This window comes from Eurypyga helias, unplaced genomic scaffold, assembly GCF_000690775.1.
Source record: "Eurypyga helias isolate BGI_N326 unplaced genomic scaffold, ASM69077v1 scaffold15107, whole genome shotgun sequence".
Taxonomy (NCBI): Eukaryota; Metazoa; Chordata; class Aves; order Eurypygiformes; family Eurypygidae; genus Eurypyga; species Eurypyga helias.
Window position 1 is genome coordinate 807 of NW_010261210.1, and position 19,943 is coordinate 20,749.

Genomic DNA, 19,943 nt, shown 5'->3' on the forward strand with positions numbered 1-19,943 from the left:
TAGCCTTAGGAGGTTTTCCCTATCATTTTCAGAAATTTTTATGATTATAGGAATTATCACTTTGTGTTAAACAGAAGGGTAAGCAAAGTTTTATCTTAAACCTAAAAACCTCTGTCTGCTTTTTGCAAAACCTGAAGACGTATTTGTTTCACAATGTGTTTGAATGAATTGTGCACCAGTTTGACCCACTGAAGTAAAACTAACTAAATTAATCCTTATTATAGTTTATTTTTATCAGCATTGTTACTTGGGCTGTAGGCACGACTGTGTTCTACTTCCTGGGGAGGAGGAACATCAGGTGTTTTCTTGAAATCCCTGTGGAACTCATAGAAATGAGGTGCTTTGCCATAGCACATTTTATAAATTACAGTGCTTGTCACTTCAGAATGGTTTTATTTTTCAATTTAATGCATTTTTCAGAGTCCTGAAAGTCTTGGGCCTTTTGCCTGGCTTGCAAAATGGTGAAGATAGTTACAAGGTTGAAAAAAAATCCTTTATTTTTAAAGTAGGTTAGAGAACAAGATTAAATTTGTATTAAGTCTATGTGATGTAGGATTTTCCCATTTCTTGAAAAGGAAGCAGAATTATATCAGCCATTGGTATTTTTCCAGCTAAAGAACAATAAATGAATAATGCAAATAATCAGTGGATATAATTACTGCATCCCAAAGTTTAATGTGCTGATGGATTTTTTTTCTTTTATTCAACTGAACCTTCCTGTTTATTCATTGTTTCCAGTGATAAAATAAGAAGAGATGGGAAACCCAGAAAACATTGGAGATGCTTATGTTGCTGTGATTCGTCCAAAAAATACTGCTAGTCTGAATTCTCGGGAATATCGAGCCAAATCCTATGAAGTAAAGCTATTTAATTTTTTTATTTAGTAAAAATTTTAAAAATAGTAAGTTACAGTAAATATAACAGAAAAAAACCCTGACAATAAGATTGCTTAAGTAATGTCTATGTGTGTCATATTCCTACTGTGCATTGCCCCATCCTTATGGTATTTGAACACTTTACGATTTTGTAATGTCTTTGTGTTTTTCATGTAATTTCAGGGCCTTTTGCCTTGTGGGCCGCTCAATACACCGGTGCAGCCTTGTCTTTTTAACTTTACTTTATGGAGGTCATTCTGACTTTGCCATCCTGCTCCTCCACCTTCAATACTTCCTGAATTTTGTTACTGCTTTTACAGTGATACAGTTTAAAAAAAAAAAAGTTTTGTGTTTGTTTCAGTTGTGCTTAAACACTTTTGGTTTCATTATTGCTTGAAAGATATTGTTGCTTGAAGTTCCCATTGAAGGCCAAAAGAAAAAAAGGAAGAAAGTTTTGTTGGAAACTAAACTGCAGGGAGGCACGGAGATAACCCAGAGCATCCTGGATTATGTACTAGAAGCCACCAAACCAATTTCACCATCCAATCAGGGTATTAAAGGTAAAAACATTTTAATCTGATTTATTGTTGATAGCTCTATAAAAATATTTTAAAAATTAAATGGGTGTGGAAAGGTTGTGCAAAAGCATGAAATCAGCTTATGACAGAAAGGTATGTTTCAAGGTTCATCAAAATACCCCAAGCCAATTATGCAGCTAAAACATTCAACTTACATTTGTTTCTCTTTACCTTCCAACTCTATAAAATGCCCACTAAAAGATTTTTATTACATGAAAGTTTGCCTGTCTGCACTACTTCTTTACCTCAAATTGAGATTTATAGCTGAACTTCTGGTAAACCAGATTGACGTGGCTTTTTTATTCTTAATTTCAACTAAAATTTGACTTGAACTAGCGAATCGATCGCTTATAATGTGTTCTAAATCCAGTGTTGTTCAGTAGACATGCAAATATTTCTGGAACAGCTGTGTCACAGATATAATTTGGTTACTACATTTTCATTGCTGTTGCGTAGCTGGTGTAGCCAACCACCTCACACTTGTGCTGACAAAAATTGTTTTAGCCAGCATATTTCGTTTCCAGATTAGGATAAACTGTACTGACTAAAGCACTTTGCTGTGCGCCTCAGCTCTGCTCGGTAAGTGAGGTTATGCTGGGAAGGTTGGCAGTGCAGACAAGGCAATGCAGTGCTGACGGTGTAGAGCAGGAAAGAAATGTTGCAGGTGGCAGTAACTGGAGTTGTATGGATTTAACAAAACGAGTTGAGCAGCAAACATGAAATAACATAATAGCATTAATATACAGCAAGGAGTGTTTAGCAAAAACTGTTTCTTACACAGTTTAGAGAGTTTTAAATTGACTCAGAGGGCCCTTTGCATTAATATGCACAGCTTATTGTGGCCACTGCTAAAATACCCAAGTGAGGTCAGAAAAGCAAACAAAATGCTAAATTCTTGAAGGGAGGATAACATGGAAAATACTGTCCTACCACTACATGAATAAAGCATTCACCCTAAGGTGGCATGTAGCATGCAGGTGCTTTCCCATTTCAAAAAGAATCTTGCTCAACTTAAAGATAGGTGGTTTTGGGTGTGAATGCTACAAAAAATTAGGGATATAGAAAAGTTGCTTATGCAAAAAGGGATACAGTCATGTCATTTTTCATGTTAATGGGTATACATATATTTATGTTCTTTATTTTTTCATGTGTATTTAGATTTTCTTATCTTGCTTTAGATTATAGCTCATAATAATCATGTTTTTCCTCCTAGAAATTAGGCAGATTGGGTCTGGTAAACTTTCAGATAGCCAACTCTAGTTTATTGTTTTGTTTTGTTAGTTCATTAACTATTTTGTTGTTTATTTGTTTGCTTTTTAATACTGTGCTAGGAAAGCGTGTAGTGTTATTGAAGAAGTTTCCTCTTGATGGAGAGAAGACTGGCCAGGAGGCATCACTTTACATTGTTCCAACTGTTGTGAAAGGTAATGCTGAGCATGATTTCTGAAGTTGCACCCATTTTATCAGAAGTTCAGTGGAGGGTTTATTAAAGATTCTTATGAATATGCTAGATAGCTTTTTTCTGTATTTAAACATCAAAAGTCACATTCTGGTGAAAACCTTTCTTGGAATACTTTATAACTTGAAAAAGTTACTTAAGGAAAAAACTTGGGTTTAACCTATTAATATAATCTATTTTAATCTATTTCTGTAATGATAGCACACTTCTGTTTTAAGCTCTATTTGTTAATTTGATTATATTTCAAAACATATGCATTAACTGGTATAGAATTTACTGAATGCAAGTGTAAGGCACGCTATTTAGTTCAGTGTTGTTTACTCAGAGACGAAGTCTGAAAGCAGTTTTGTTTGACTAAGGAATGGTGAGTAAAGTCTTTAGAAGGCAAAGTAAACTGTTTGTCAGGAAAGTATTTTTAAAGAAAGCCGGAAGTAAACGTCTGTGTGCTTTTGGGGAAATTCCTTAATTTTTGCCTTTCAGAGAGGCCTTAAGGATAAAAACTATCAAATAAATACCATTGTGGCATTACCGATAGCAATAAATACTACTTCTAGTCCTAAGTCCTATGCTTTTTTTCTGGCAACAGTATACATTTAATATCAGTTCCTCAGATGAAGCTGATCACACTCATGGAATAGTAACTCAACGCTTTAAGGTTCTTAAGGTGACCCTGTTGAGTTGTGAAATGTTATGTGAGGATCATATTTCTATCAATTATCTATGATTTTTCCCAATTATCATTGGGAAAAAAAATTACTCTAGTGAAAAGTTATACTGTCCATTAGTTAGGAATGTGCAACTACAAAAGATGCAGAAGTGCAAATGAGATTATTCTTCTTACTGATGTGACTGCAGAGTGTGTTTCCTTTTTAGATAATACAAAATATGCATACAGTCCTGGATGCCCCGTGTTCTACTGTTTACAAGACATCATGAGAGTCTGCAGTGAATCCAGCACCCATTTTGCTACGCTTACTGCAAGAATGTTAATTGCCTTGGATAAGTAAGAAATGCCTCCAGTAAAAATGCATTAAAATAGCAGTTAAACAAGATAATTTGTAGGTGTAGCACATGGGTTTTATACCATTGTTGTGATTAAGAAGGAAATCATTGTATTATGTTATTTTCTGCATGTTGTTCAGAAAGTGAAACCTTGACAACAAATTTTTTTAAGTCTTTTTAAAAATCTGTTTGCAAACTGAAGAATTATGTGCATATCTAAATCAAGTGGCTTTTTGAAAGTTCTTGCTCACAGTGAATGTTTTGTAAAATCATGAGAAATACTAATGGTTAATCTTCTTTAAGCAAGAGAATTCAGTTCCATCTTTAGGAGTTATTTGCCCGTGTAGTAAAAATATACCATTAATTGGATACCATTAAGATTTGCATTTAAGTTAAAACTCCCTTTAGAAAGGTAATGCATCTTCCTCAGTCATATGACTTTATTTGCAGTTGGGAATTAACTTTCAGAAAGGTGATTAGTTGTTTCACCAGATTTATAGTCATTTGAAAATTGAATACGTGAGCATTTTTTTGGTCTTCTTTTATGAAACCTTAACAAAGAAATAACAGACATACTTATGGATGAACTTAATTTGCATTAATAAAGTTAGGTGAAACTATTGGCTGACATGAAAAATTCTAATTTACAGGCTATTACCTAAAAAGATTCTGTGTTTAGGGTTTTTACAGTTTATAGTAGAGTTGTAGTGTTTCCATGTATAGTATTGTGCCAGTTTTATTTATTTGCTGCATAATGAATGCCTTAAGACTCTAAGCTTTGATCAAAATATGTTACAAGCATTCCCGTTGTGAGAGAGGCCTTGGAAGTATAATAGAATATAGTTCATAGTCATTATTTTTTATGTACATAATCTGAAACAACACTTCTTAAACATTCAAGCTACCATAACTAATTATCTACCAGCTGTTCAGAGAAAATACCTGAAAAACATCTCAGAGAAGCAGGAGGGCTTTTGTAGCACCGTAACTGCAATTTTACAGTCCTCCTTCCTGGCAGGACCCTGAGTAAGTGAAGGGAATATGGCTTATGCAGCACGTGATAGCTTGGATCTGAGACTTAAAAATCCAGGCCCAAACATACGCATTGAACTGCAGGCCACGCTCTGCCATTCTTACATATGGTTCTGGGACGGATAATATCCAAGTGGTCTGTCAGTGGATGTCTCTTTCTAAGCTTTCTCTTCCACAGTCCAAGAATTCATTGCATTCCAGCGAAGTACATGTTTATCTCAAGTTCGTGAGAAAGCATGTGCAGAAACCTAGATACAAACCTAGCTTTAGAGCCTTGGTTAAAATGTACCCCGTTCAGCATAACGCTAAAATAACTTAGCAATTCAGTGAAAATATATTTGTCCAAAAATGAAGGTAACTTGTTCTGATCCCAGTGTTCTATTGCATATGTGGCAGGACAGAAATGCAGCAGGTGTAGAGTGCTGACTTTCCCTTCTAGCTTAGAGTAAGAGGGCTCTAAAGCCCTTCTATACTGTCAGTAGGAGTGCACTTAGAATAACCTACAGCACAGATTTGTGAAAAGGCAGGTAGTAGCCTGTGTGAAAGAGACAGCAGCTTGGAAACTGTCAAATGACCTTCTGATTTTTTATCTTTTCCCACCTCTCCCTAATGCAACACGAGTTGGAAGGCTTCAGTCAGCACAGATACTGAAACATCAACTCACACTTAAACAAACTGCTTTAAGTTTCAAAATTTGTATGTCGTGTATAGTAATACTGATAAACTGAAAGTAAATGAAACGGTGAATTGTTGGTGTGGTTCAAGTGTTCTGGCTACAATTTTACTCTTACCTTAGCTTATTTCCTTTGAGAGTTTGCATCCACAGGAAATGTGTTTGAGCAAATACATGTGCTTGACTCTATCTGGTTACAAAATGGCATGCTTGGGGATTTAGTGCTGTAAAATTGGTTGTGCACATTATAATTAAAATGTGTGATTATCATACAGGCAACCCTTAATCAAACTGAAGAATGGCCAGCCATGGCCAAAATAGTCAATTTCTGCCTGAAGGGGAATTACTTGCCGATTCTCTCCTGCAGGTGGTTGGATGAACGGCACACCCAGTCTCACTCTATCCCAGCCCTATTCAGACCATCTGCTCTTGAGAGAATTAAAACAAATGTAATAAACCCTGCCTATGCCATAGAACCTGGTCAAACAGAGAGCTCGTTACACATGGGTTACACTGCTCTCGAAATAAAGAGTAAGATGCTGGCCTTGGAGAAAGCAGATATGTGTATATATAATCCTTTGTTTGGATCTGACCTTCAGTATACCAATAGGGTAAGAACTATGTTTTCATTTGTATTTGTGAAACACACATATGTTTTCATTTTGCGATTGATTTGTGTATTTGCTAATAGTGTGTGCTTTATGTTTAATGAGATTACTGCTAAACAGTTTTTTCAAGTTCTGACATTTGAACATCATTCTCTTTAATTGTAACATGTTGCTGTCATAACTTTAGTTTCAAGAGAACACACGGCCGGGATGGAGGATTGTTTAGCCAAATCTCGGTAAGGTGTTTTTACAGTTGTGTTTAAATTATGTCTTCACAGGTTGACAAAGTGGTAATAAATCCATACTTCGGCCTTGGAGCTCCAGACTATTCAAAGATTCAGATTCCTAAAAGAGAAAAGTGGCAGCGTAGCATGAGCAGCGTCACAGAGGACAAGTATTATGTTACATTCCTTTTTCATTTACAGAGAGTTTTGTTTTGTTATGTTACAGTAGTACTTGGCACATTAGGTCAGAATGAGATTCTTACTACTTTAGGGCTTTACTGTATAAATGTATATTTTTAAAAAAATCTTTTTGAAGTCTCTTAAGTACTGAAACACGGCAATTAAAGGATGGATCAAGAAAGGTTTAAATTATAAACATTAGGGAAGCATTTCTTTAGCATAATGAATACAGCTGTGGCTTGACTACGGCATGACTAAAATACTAGTTGTATGAATACTGGCACATTTGCGCTGCATGAGCGTCGTTTTTATTCTTCATGTAGATCTACAGTTAGTGCTGAGTTAGCAATTTTTTAAAAAGTGGATGTTTTCAACTATTGAAATATTTCTGAAATGTGTTTTCCTCCTGCTTCCACTTTTCATTCATAGGGAACACCAGTGGGTAGATGATTTCCCTCTTCACCGCAGTGCTTGCGAAGGCGACTCTGATTTACTAAGCCACCTTCTGGATAAAAAGTTTTCTGTTAATCAGTTAGATAGTGACCACTGGGCACCTATCCATTATGCATGCTGGTGAGTCCCGTGAATACAGTTTTGCCAGTCAAATGCATTCTTGCTATCATGATTCTTCAGCGCTAATTATTGATGTAATTTATCATGCAGACTCAAAAATGAGAAATCAAAACTACTCTAGACTTGTTCCACTTTGACTCTAATATATGTTAATCTTCTGAAGAGAAGGATTGCTTCAGGTTTTGAGATAATGTCATTCTCAGTGGTTTCAGTGGAGACCAGGTGTGGAAATTGTACCATCAAAGGCTTACCCATTGCCTTGTGTCTGTCCTGAAGTGTCTAATTCCTGTTGACACTGGGTCTGGTTTAGTGCAGTAACTTTTACAGTCTTTGTTGGTTAAAGGCTGTGAGCAGTTTTACAGCACAGCAACAGCTGAGCTGAGCACGTTTTGGTGGTGGTCAAGATTTGAGTGGGAGGCTGGACTAGGTGATATACAGAGCTCAACTTGTCTGACTGTAACTCTGTGATGATTTAATCTCTAAGTGCTTGAGAGCTTTCCTCAGTTGTAAAAATGCTTTTGTTTTATCTTTATGCAAGTCTTCTGTATTTATAGTAGCGTTTGATGGTATGAGTAACACGAAAATCAAACTTGGTTATAAAACAAAAAAACCCACCCAAACTTTTGTGATTTTGATGTTTGTCAGAAAGTTTGCATAAACAGTATACACAGGATTTACCAGTTAATCCACAGTTGGTTGGGGTTTTTCTGGTTGGTTGGTTGGTTTTTATCAGGGAAGGCTGAACTCTGCTTTGCCATGACTGAATTGCTACAACTACCTAAGCTTAGCTAGTGTAAAGCAAGGTTCGGTGTGTCCGTAATGATCCCAATAAATGGTTACTAGACCAGTGGTTACCAAAGGCGTGCAGAATGGACGCTGCTTTCTGCAAACGTTAATGTTCCATTGTCTTCAGTGTGATTTCAAAGCTAAAAGTTCTTGAGCATGGAAATATAGTTTTCCGTATTTAGGACTATCTGAAAAAAGATTTGATTTTACATTTGCTGTGTCTGCATTAAACCTGTCTGCAGGTATGGAAAAGTTGAAGCCACACGAATGCTGTTGGAGAAAGGGAAATGCAATCCGAATCTTTTGAATGGCCAACTTAGCTCTCCTCTTCATTTTGCTGCTGGAGGTGGGCATGCTGAAATAGTACAAATTCTACTAAATCATCCAGAAATTGACAGAGTAAGTTCTGATTGTGTATAGAAATTGCAGTTTTAGCTACAGCTTCTGGCTTGTGTATGTGAAACGTTTTGTGTCCAGATCACGATGTGTAAACACAACGATCCTGTTGATAGATACAAAGAAAAGGTTAAATGTTTTTCATTGCCTCTGTTTCTCCCATTGTATATCAATTAAGTGTTTGAACCCTAGGATCAAGGATTTTAATTATCTCAAAAAATGTGTTAATGTTTATCTATCTCCAGTGAAAACCATGTTATCAGTGTTTCTGTTTGTTTGTAGCACATTACTGATCAACAGGGAAGATCTCCACTGAATGTCTGTGAAGAGAACAAACAAAATGAGTGGGAAGAAACTGCAAAACTGCTGAAGGAAGCCGTAAATAAACCGGTATGAGTTTATTTTCTAAATAGTTTAAAGTTTATGTTTAATTTACACAAATGTGTAGAAGAGCTAGGCTCACTTTTAGCTGTTACTGGAAATGTGCAGTGTACTGAAATTGCTAGTGTAAATATTGACAAACTAACATTTTGTCTCTTTAAATGTTTCTGTCTATTGTTTAAGAAATACATGCAAGACTTTAAAGGTGATGTTTTGGTTTATTTGTAGGAGCATCACATCAGCTACTGATTTTATGTTTTCTTTTGGTCATCCAACCAGCAGCTTTCTTTATGCATTGTCATATGTTGATAAACAGGAGCATTCAGCTGGCTAAATGTAGGCTTCTACAGAACAGACTCTACATCAGTTACTCACTGTAGGCTTCTTTGGCAGTCAGTGGAGATATAGCCAGGATTATAACCAAAATTTCCAATGCAATTCCTGTCGTCCTGAAGTAGTTTTAAAATCAGCTAAATGATATAACACCATTTCTTTCTTTTCTTTGACTTCAGATGGGACTTTTATCTCTGCAGGTAGGTGGCACTAAACCTGTCAGGTTTTCGAGATGTTCGAAATTATCTTGATTTTGCTATAAATGGATGAATCTTCCAAAATAATTCATGAAGGAATTGACTTCCTTTATTTTAGGGATTATGTAGTTGATCAAATGGCAGATGTGTGTCTGATGACTCTAAATGACTAATGCACACATGTTAAGGAGATTTCACAACATAATAGGTAATATTACATTGTCAGTTGCTATTAAATTAATACATTAAAATAAAGTTTAAAAAAAGATAGAAAACACTACAGTAGGAGCCACACTGACTACTGCAGCAAAAATAGATTGATTTTTTCCATTCCAACCTCATTTTCAGTTGTCATTTTCCAAGGCATTCATCTTTTTTTCCAGAGATTTTTAGGAACTCAGTTCTTGATGACTATGTAGTTCTGAAGTAGGGAAGTAACAAATTCCTGCAACTTTTTTATTCAAGCAGTGAAACGTTTAACCTTTTAGAGAGAGGAAAACAAGAAGTTTCATTGATTTATGACTTGTGTTTATATGCTTTAAGCACCTGATTTATGTTTAAATACGTCTTTCAGGAGGCATAAGCCAGGGCGCACGTGCAATTCAGTGAAAGCTGTAGGATTTCTGAAGGGGAAAATGGTTTATTGGTAGTAATGTTATAGAAGTGCTAAAAGATCTTAGATTGTATTGGGTTCTGTGTAAAGGGTGGTACTGCTCCCTCAATAATAAGTCTTTTTAGTATAGACTAAGGAGAGGAATAATTCATAACCTGCCAGTAATCATGAGGTGGACGTTTCAGGGTATGTGTAGGCAGTTGAGACCAGATCCCACAGGGAACATTTATATGCCTGCTTGCCTTTGAGTTCAACAGAAGGGAAGTCCTCAAAATATCTGTAAGGTCTGTCTTGGAGCCACTGTGGAAAAAAGGACAGTGTAAGAACTTGCACAGGACATGAAACAAACAGTTTTGTTAAACAGTAAATATGCCAGGGTTGTGCAGTGTTCTTTTTCTCAACAGTATGGGTGTTGCTGAATTACTGTAAAATTGCTTTCATCTTCAGAAGCACCAGCAGAAAGGGTTTTAACAAGTTCTTTGTTTGTTTAAATTTTTATGTAGTATGAAAAGGCACGAATTTATCGTATGGATGGGTCATATCGCTCTGTTGAGTTGAAACATGGGAACAACACTACTGTACAGCAGATAATGGAGGGGATGCGTTTGTCTCAAGAAACTCAGCAGTACTTCACTATCTGGATCTGTTCTGAGAACCTCAGTAAGTAACAAGGAAGATCCTTATACTTGAGAGTTTATCACGGCCTGTGTTTTTATAGAATCATAGAACGGTTTGGGTTGGAAGGGACCTTAAAGATCATCTAAATCACCGTTTATTTCTGCTTGCCTTGTGGAAAAAAATATATTTTCTTAGGAAAATAGGAAACTTGCTCTCAGACAGTTCTGTATTAACCTCTCCCTGTCAACTTTTAAAAGCCATCCTTCAGGAGTTATTTTGTATGTATCCCTCTGGGTCTCATTATTCATATCTTTTGCATAGGAGTTGAAACCAATTTTTCTCTACTTAAGCTTTCTCCCAGTAGATCGCCTCCCAACCTTTACAGCCTGATGTCTCCAAGCTGTGCTTTCAGAGCTATAGAGAGCCTCTCCATTTTAGCCGTCATTTTGGGTACCCCCCTCCCCCAGGTCTGACCCTGTATCACTGTGGCATCTGGAATGTATTTCATCCAGGAAGGTGAGGCTAGTCCAGATTGCTTTTCTGTTGTAGGGCACCTCGGCTGTCATAATTGTTACTGTCACCTTACCCTGAATTTAGTGGTATTGTTGTTCCCAGAGAATCTGAAATTGGATGCATGTAGTTGGTTTTACTGATGTTTAATCTATTTAAAACTACTAATTAAGGTAAAGGTGGTTTAATTATAGTTTCATTAAGCCCTTTAATCATACGAATTTTCATGTGCTTTGCACCAAGATGATTTTTGATAAACAAGTTTTCAGATATGTTTAGTGGGAGGGAATTCTGATGCCAAATGTCATTATTACCTTTGCTGTATGCTTTGGTACTTCTGATTTAAATAAAAAGTATATTGCGGTGGTAGTTTGAGATACAGATCAAAGGAAACAGAACCACAAAAGAGCCAGTGATTGTGACCACCGTGTTTTCTGACAGAACACAATCAGTGCTGCTGCAACAGGATAGCTGTGGGACACATTATACTGGATTTACAAAGCACGAGTCAGGTCTGGTAGGAAACTGTGGTGACAGTGCCGTCAACCCAGAAGCCTTGCGTTGAAAATTTTATTTACTGTTGTCAGTCTCCCACTCTAGTGGCCTTGGTGGTTTTTGGTTTTGTTTTTTTTTAATTTTTAAATCTATAAATATTGCAGGAAATCTTTTCTTCCTTCTTTTTTAACCGTTTTCTCCCAGTGTCATGCCATCTGCCTTTTTACTTGTATGCCACATGACTACTGTAACCCTCGGTTAAAGCCAGATGTTAATGTCTGGAAGGAAAGGAAGAGTTTGAGTGTTGCAGATTTGGTTCTTGTGCTTTTTCTAAATACGTGTGTCATGTTTTACTCAAATCATTGAACTATTACCCTTGCGTTTGAGGGGAGGAGCTCACTGACGTATTGTTTGTTTAAAAACAAGTAATTCTTTAGATATTTAGCCTAAGCTTGAAAATGAGTCAGTTTCTGATTTGCAGCCTCAAACAACCAATGGACAAGTTTCATTATAAAATGTATTTCTTGCAGTTTGTGTACGGCCATAAAGGCCATAGTTTTCTTATTTGTAGGACAGGTAATGTTTTTCTGTGTTTGAATGTAAGGAGGGTAAGTTGGGCGAACAGATTATTCTCAGTGAAAAGATGTTGCACTATAACATGTCCTTTGAGGTTTTTCATATAATGTGAAATGTCACGGTGTAAAGGCCAGAGCAGTGAGGATGAGGCAGATAAAGCATTCCGGTTCCTCACTACTAGAAAACAGCCCAGCAGTAATTACAAGGGCAGGCAGGGTTCATGAATGAGAAGAACTGAAGGTGTGGACACATGGTACACAGTAGGACTGTAGTTGATTTCTCAGCTCCCATAGACACAGGTGAACAGGAAATGTTTGAATGACTGTAGCCTGTTAAGAATCAAGATGTTTTACAGATTTAAAAAAAAAAAAAAAGGAATGTTCTGAAGAGTTCATGGTTTATATATATATATAATAAAAAAAATGGCAAATACTTTTATAAGATAAGCTCTATCAGTATTTTTTGTCAAAAATAATGTTATTGAACTTTGTGCTTCTCCATAGTAATGGAGACAACAGTCTCTAATGCTTTATTACTGTGTTTTTAAGGTCTGGCTTGGTATTCCATTAAATTTTTAAATACAACTTCACTCTTGAGAGCCTGAAAATAATAAAGGTTCATCACTGGTGCATTTAATGAATTCATGCTGAGAGTTTTGTCAACAAATCCATATTTTCAAAAACTTTCATGTATTGCAGTTTGGAAAACGTAGGGAAAAATGTTTATTAATGAGTCCTCAGTTTTAGATACTCCTAGTTTTGGTGCAGCATTCAAACATATATATGTGTATTTGTGTGCTGGGTTATTCTGTTTATTTATTAACAAAACCTGTTCTTTTTCAGGCCTTCAACTAAAGCCATACCACAAGCCTTTGCAGCATATTCGAGATTGGCCTGAAATATTCACTGAACTGACAAACTTGGATCCTCACAGGGAAACTTCACAGCTTTTCCTGAGAAGAGATGTGAGACTTCCACTGGAAATAGAAAAAAAGGTCTGCACTTGGAAGCGTTAGCATGAAATCCTGGTCAGAGTCAGAAAACTTTGACTATCAACACTCTGTGTGTTTACGGACTGTAGCAGTTCCCAAACTTACTTAAACGAGACCTTGCCTCTCCTTTTGTGTAGTAGTTTGGATCTTCAGGCTCTTCCCTCGTTCTTCCACACACACCCCTTCCCAACTGTGTGTTTTATCCGAAGTCTGTGTGCCTCAGTCTCCATCTGCCTGTCATACAGCTAAAACCAACCTGCCCGATCTTTTCTCTTCCTTGTGCTGTCATTTTTCAGATATTTAATTGGTCGCTTTCAATGGGATGATTCAAACATAGTTCTCAAAATGGATTCATGGGAGAAAAAAACCCCCACAGAAGTCAGTATTTCTGTGAACCTTTAGATTGGGCATAGTATGCTGCTCACCTTTCATTTGTAAGTGTGTTAGATGCAAATATGTCATCTTTTTCTATTACAAGGCACTGCTGAAATGTACACTTCAGGCAGGATCACAACTTTGTCTTCTGTTTCTGAATTGGTGAGAAATTGTATTTATAGTTTCTGAGTTCATTTTACAAAGAAATCATATTATTTAAATCTTTTTAACAGATTGAGGATCCATTGGCTATTCTTATCCTTTTTGATGAAGCCAAATATAATTTACTGAAAGGTTTCTATACATCACCTGATGCCAAGCTGATCACACTGGCAAGTCTGCTTCTACAAATAGTCTATGGAAATTATGAGAGCAAGAAACATAAACAGGGCTTTCTAAAGTAAGTATGTGTGTTTAAGACTTAAAATTAGGGTTTAGATTAAGTATGTTCAGACAGCACTTACTATGGAACTCTCAACTTTTAGGTATGCTATATTTATTTTTTTTCTCACTCAGCTCTTCTTCAGAATAGTTACATAACCCTTGTAGCATTAATAGGAGCTGGACATGGGGTCTGAAAAATATATTAATCATAATTATTGCAGTCCCAGGTAGAGGGATGGCGGTTCTGGGTTAACAGTATTCATGTGAGTGAAGGGTTTTGACAGGACTGAGACTTTGGGCAGTACTGAAGAAACCTTTTGCTGTGTCCAGTTAGACCAACTTCTGTGACTTTCCTCCCTTTTTGAAGAGGACAGCCTATGCAGAGAGATATTTCTGTTCTCTCATTTGTATGTGAGCTGCTATACGAAATTGGTCAGAAACATTGCACCAGTCGGGCTCTGCCAGATGGTGCCTTTCCCTCCCCTTCCCTCTGCCTGCCAGCACAACAGTAGCTGAGCTGTTCTGGGGTAGGACTCCTTCCTCCCACATGCATTTCTACAGCACTATCTGAGCACATCAGGATTCCAGTTTTCTACTGTGCACCTCCACCCCCTACCCTCTCCACCTCCGTTCATTCATGGAACGGCATCTCTGCTATTCTGGAATGCTACTATCTCTCTCATCTCTCATTCACAGCATCGACCGAGCTGTCTTGGCTTGCTTTTATTTGGTTGTATTCTCCACCATCAGTAAATCAGGGTGCGTTTTCTGCTGCAGTTACTGGTGTAAGTGTGGGCTGCCTCGGAAAGGGCTGGCTCTACTGACGGCCCTTGTTTGTTCCGTTCTCTGCCTTCTGTTAGGCGTAGAGACTGCACCGTACAGCGTAAGCTACGTGAATGAGCTCGCTGGCTGGGAAACTTCTGGGTGGGCTGTTCAGTAGGTTCAGCTGATGACCCATCTTGTCCTGCACTCGCACAGTTGGAAGATGGAGCATGGGAAGAATTGGTTTTGGGTGGGGCTGCCCACGCCTGCAGGACTGTGCCATTAAATGCAACTGGGTTTAATGCAAAACTACCCCTCGTGAATCCCAGCAGCTGCAGGGTGGTGTTCCTTTCCTCACTGGGCAGACGAGCAATATGGCTGAGAGTTGGTCCTGCTCACTGGAATTGTTTGTAGGCAGGGCTACTTGGAAAGATGGTTTGGGCCAGATAGGAGAGCCTTGTGGTCATTTGGGCATGCTTTCCACCTGTATGCAGATGATGTTGGAAAGTATCTCTGTTCTTCTTCTGATAGATGAAGAGATTTACATTCTGAACCTTTTTGTAGTAGACACAAATGTTTATCCAAACAGTAGTCATTTAAGAATTCTATCCAGGCTGTTGTTTGTATGAGGGTATCCTTGACCTTAGAGATCTGGGCGCATTGTGCTGTGCGGGGTTTTTGATCGGTAGATCATATGTGCAGTTAGTGTAAATGTGACCACATAGTCTCAAAAACCTAGTGATGCAACCTAGATTAATTGTGCATAAAAGCAAACTAGCAGAGGCTTCCTCTTACTGTTTGTTGTTTGGTCGTGGGGTTTTTCAAGGGACTTTATATAAATAGCTCCATTTTTGTATCATGTAGTATCTAACCTTCGTGTGCAAATCAATGGGCCAAGTCCTTGGTGGTGCTAACACAACAGTGACAAGAAGAGCACCTATAAGCTGTCATCTTTACTGAGTAGGTAGTACTCTGGTATAAATGACTGTATATTATTTTGGCTTCCGAACTGGAATTCACCAAACTGGTCAGTAATCAAGCAAGAGTCATGTGTTCTGCTGGCAGTTTCTCCCCCTGCCGTGTCTGCGGTGCGTGACACGGGGCGTACAGCACAGAGCTGGATCTCCATTGACTGAGAATTACACTTTATGTTAGGAAGCCTTACCTGGTGTTGCAGGAATGTTTGTAACCTGGTGAGGCAAGCTAGGTTAGGAGCTGACTGTCTAGCTCAATAGGTGACTTCAAGATAGAAACTGGCAGACATTGTTCTTTCTAGTTACTTTATTTGGTGAAAAAAAACTTTTTTCTGCTTTCTTTTTCTCTTAGTGAAGAAAATCTTAAATCTATAGTACCAATCACTAAACTAAAAAGCAAAGCTCCTCATTGGACAAACAGGATACTTCATGAATACAAGGTGAGATAAGTAATTAAATTGTAGAAAATCTTGTCTTAAACAATTTTTGACTGCTTGTTTGTCAGCTAATGAACAAAAATACTGGTACTTAAAGCTAGAAATGCGTATGTTCTGAATTTTCAGGATGGGTTGTTGGAATGCTGCTTTTCCTGTACAGTTAAAATTGATTGATTTGTTAGAAGTAAATATAATTGTCATCTGTTCATCTCCAGTGTTAACTGTGTACTGGCATGCTGCTCATTCAGGCATGAAAATGTAAATGTTTTTACATTAGACATGTAAAAAAGTATGATCTGACTGAAATTCCCACATCTGCTTGTAGCAACAGATCCACAAAGTCCTTTTTGCCACAGTTACTCGTGTGCTGGGATCTGATGGTGCTGCTGATGCCCATGTGTGTGCACACGCAAGCTGCTTTCACTGGAGCAGTTAATTGGGCAAAATACCTAAATGTGGCCTTGGACTGTGTGTAAAAGACATCTGACTGCAGGGCTATGGATCCCAAACGGGGCCAGAGCACCTGAAGGTTAAATTTGTGAACTTTTATTAAAAAAACAAACAAACAAACAAAAAAAAAAACACAAAAAAAAACCAGTGGGGAAAGTGAGGGCTGTCAGCAAACTGTACTGGCTAACGTGCATCACTAGAGGTAGCTGACAGGAAACGCTGTAGAGGCACCCAGGGAATGTTACCAGGCCTTGCTCCCCTTTTGAGATGAGATGATCATAAACTTTCTCTTGGTGCCTGTACCTTTTCTGCCAGAAACCAGATCGCTCCTGTTCTTTGCAGTGCAGGTGGAGGGGGGGTGATGGTGGTCTTTCTAAGCCTACGCTACAGCAGAGGGCATAGCAGACTAGTCTCTGCTCTTTTGTGTATCGGATAATATGGAAGAACGAGCACAGCTTTCTTGACTTAGGCCCTTAGGCCATTATTTTGGTCCTTTGTTCCCAAGATATGTGTTTTACATTTCAAACGTGACTGTGTAAATTTAGATGAGCTGTAATGCAGGGTGTTGGTCCCTCCACCACACCCCGCAGTCATGGCCCCCTCACGGGTGGAAGACTCGTGTTCTCTCTCGTGCCTGTGCCTTCCCATCTCATGTGTGGCCCAGGCAAGTGCTTGTTACGGTACTTTCCATCACTCTGGTGTTGAGGTGGGAGCGCCGAGTGACCTTTTGTCGTGACCGTTTCACTCCGCTGTGGAGGAAGAAGCAGAAGCCTGGCTTGTTCCGAATGAGGGCTCCGCTAAAGAAAACTGCACCTCTCTTTGGCTTAGAAAAGAGAAAAAATCATGCTTTGAGGGGGGAGGTACATCTTGCCATGCTTCACTGGGCTGCACCCCTTAAAGGAGAGAGTGCTTAGTCGTTGTAAGGATTCTGGATCAGTTCGTGTCAGAGGGGGGCGCAGCCGCTTGTCCCTGAGGAGCCTGATGTGCTTCTGGGAGAGGGAAAACTGTGGGGCCCTGCAGGGTGTCTGCGGTTCACATTTCTGAAGTTCACACACGCATCTGCTTCTGCCTCAGTCTCTGTTGGCATTTGAGCCTTTCTGTGGCTCTAGGGTTTAATTTAGATGCAGGAAGTTGCTGGGAAAGCACTCTGGGAATGCTGGTTTGGTGGGAATTTCACTAAATAGTATTTTTTCTTCAAATAACCTATTTGGGGAGACTTGTTGATTGCTGTCGTTCCTTCATTTCTAGAATCTCAGCACCAGTGAAGGTGTAAGTAAAGAGATGCATCACCTTCAGCGCATGTTCTTGCAGAATTGCTGGGAAATCCCTACTTACGGAGCAGCTTTTTTCACAGGACAGATATTCACCAAAGCGAGCTCAAGTAGCCATAAGGTCATCAAAGTGTATGTTGGAGTGAACGTAAAAGGGCTGCACCTCCTCAACATGGAAACAAAGGTCAGCTGAAGTGTACTGCTGATGGTTAATTAAGCTTAATTCCATTCTCTTACTCTTGGGGCTAGTAGTCATTTCGCATCCGACTGCTGGTTAAACTTGGCTGTGAAGATTTCCAAGGTTTTTAAGATCTTTCTAAGATGCCACAATAAACCCTGGTGTTTTTACACTTGACTACTTTGTAAGCTACAACTGGGTTGTGGAATATGCTGTTCCAAGTCAGAGTCCCAGGTAAACTAGGGAACGTGCAGTTTGTTAGTATGGGGAGTGTTTTCTGAGTGACAGTTTTGCTACGTTCCATTGTAGGCTTTACTCCTCAGCCTCAAGTATGGCTGCTTTATGTGGCAGTTGGGAGACGGAGATACCTGTTTTCAAATCCACAGCCTGGAGAACAAAATGAGCTTTATTGTGCATACCAAGCAGGTGAGCATTGTCATTTTCCATCCTTTATGTTCAACTACCTTTTTTTCCCCTAACCTGGATATATGCCTCTTGTCCCCAAAGATTGACCACCCTTGGGCAGTATAAAAGAAGCCCAAGCCAAGTCCCCAAAAAATGATCTTAAAACTTTCTTTCAAATACTTCAGGATGTGTGTTTTCCTAGCATGTGAAGCCTTTATGGTTCAAAATACATAAAGAGCATCTGTAATCATTAGGGTAAACTTCCCCTCCTCCCCCCCCAATTGAAACTGTCTCTTGCATGTGCCCAACCCCTCAGACTCCTGAGGATGATTCCAAATAGGATGGGAATCGCAGAGTTCGAGCTGGTAACTTTGCTATCGAAACTAGTGGAGTTTGAGACTAGGTAAGACTGCAGGACTGGAAAGGCAGCATTATAAAGCGACTTCACAGCTGCTACCAGCAACTGCTTTGACAGAAGTTACTTGTGATTCTTCTATATTATTCCAGCCAAAACCAGCACGTGGTTACAGGGGAAGTGATTGAGTGTTTTGAAAGAGAAAGAAAAGAAATCTAGGTTTTATTTTCCTTACTTCTAAAATGGTGCAACCTCTAACTTAGTGCTTTTATCTCCTTGCATTTGTTGTACACTTAATTGTGTCATAGTTCTGAAATGCTGACAGAATTTAACTGTACACCTTTATACAGGCAGGTCTCGTCATAAAACTGCTGATGAAATTAAATGGCCAGTTAATGCCAAGTGACAGGAATGAATGATGAAATGAACAACAGTTAAAACCCTCTTACAGCTAAGCAAAAACCGACTTATTTCTCGCCATAACGGAAGACTTCGTGTACATTGATTTTACACAGTAGGAAAGTCAGTTTGTACAGTTTTTTAACTTTGTACAGAAGTTGCATGGTTTATTTTTTTAAGAAAACTATACAACATATCTATTATTTTTATAAATATTTTTGTGTTTCGTATAGAAGCTGTTGTAGGGCTTGAGCTGAACCAATGAAGCTACTGAAACACAGGTGGGTTACTGGGTTGGACGAGCATGAGTAAAGTCATGCTTTTGTTTCCAGAGGACTGTGGGACTACCAGTGCCTCTGAGCACGTCTCAGCTACCGACTTACCCTCGTGTCGTTCTGTGGAACACCAGGGAGGTTGTAGATGTTACAGGATTTTGTAGGCATGCTTTATTTTTAAGATACTGCTGATAACGTACGCGTAAAAGACCAGTTAGGCCTTTGAGCAGCTACTTTTGATAAGCTCTTGTTTTTTATTTGGCTTCTGACAAATGTTAAGCTGGCTTCATTTTTTACTCAACTTTCTCATACTTTGTATTCCTATTTATTCTAAAATACTGCACGAGGATGTCAAAAGGGAAACACTTTAAATCATTCACAAGCCATATGAAATGTTTAGCGTGCTTGTTTAAAAAAACATGGATTTTTACTTTTGCTGTGCAATATAAAATGTGCATGTGGAGGAGAGGGAGATGCAGATTTACAGATGAATCTTACTCAGAGGACTCCAGAAAGTTAAAAAATTGTACCCTGGATGGCAACACATCTGCAGGAACAAAAACCCCTATAGGAGGTAC

The 19,943-nt window shown here is 38.5% G+C and overlaps 1 protein-coding gene across 2 annotated transcripts; it reads left to right on the top strand.

The window, feature by feature from the left end:
• The first annotated feature begins 742 nt into the window (after positions 1-742).
• Positions 743-19,366, top strand: KRIT1 (KRIT1, ankyrin repeat containing). Of its 2 annotated transcripts, XM_010155296.1 has the most exons (16): positions 743-857; positions 1,276-1,435; positions 2,785-2,877; positions 3,786-3,915; positions 5,987-6,230; positions 6,506-6,621; positions 7,061-7,204; positions 8,233-8,389; positions 8,669-8,776; positions 10,414-10,570; positions 12,952-13,103; positions 13,709-13,875; positions 15,948-16,035; positions 17,731-17,937; positions 18,241-18,357; positions 19,042-19,366. In XM_010155296.1, exons 1-16 carry the CDS (start codon positions 756-758, stop codon positions 19,108-19,110), a joined length of 2,211 nt encoding a protein of 736 aa, XP_010153598.1. In that variant the 5' UTR covers positions 743-755; the 3' UTR covers positions 19,111-19,366. The 2 variants fall into 2 exon arrangements, with proteins under 2 accessions (XP_010153598.1, XP_010153599.1); XM_010155297.1 differs by lacking the exon at positions 7,061-7,204 and having other exon boundaries at positions 756-857; positions 19,042-19,334.
• The last annotated feature ends 577 nt before the right edge of the window (positions 19,367-19,943 follow it).

Bases quoted from the DNA above. Each gene is read 5' to 3' on its own strand.
- KRIT1 (XM_010155296.1), top strand. From the start codon at position 756: ATGGGAAACCCAGAAAACATTGGAGATGCTTATGTTGCTGTGATTCGT. The intron at 858-1,275 runs GTAAAGCTATTT...ATTGCTTGAAAG, and splicing joins ATCGAGCCAAATCCTATGAA to ATATTGTTGCTTGAAGTTCC. The intron at 13,876-15,947 runs GTAAGTATGTGT...TTTTTCTCTTAG, and splicing joins CATAAACAGGGCTTTCTAAA to TGAAGAAAATCTTAAATCTA.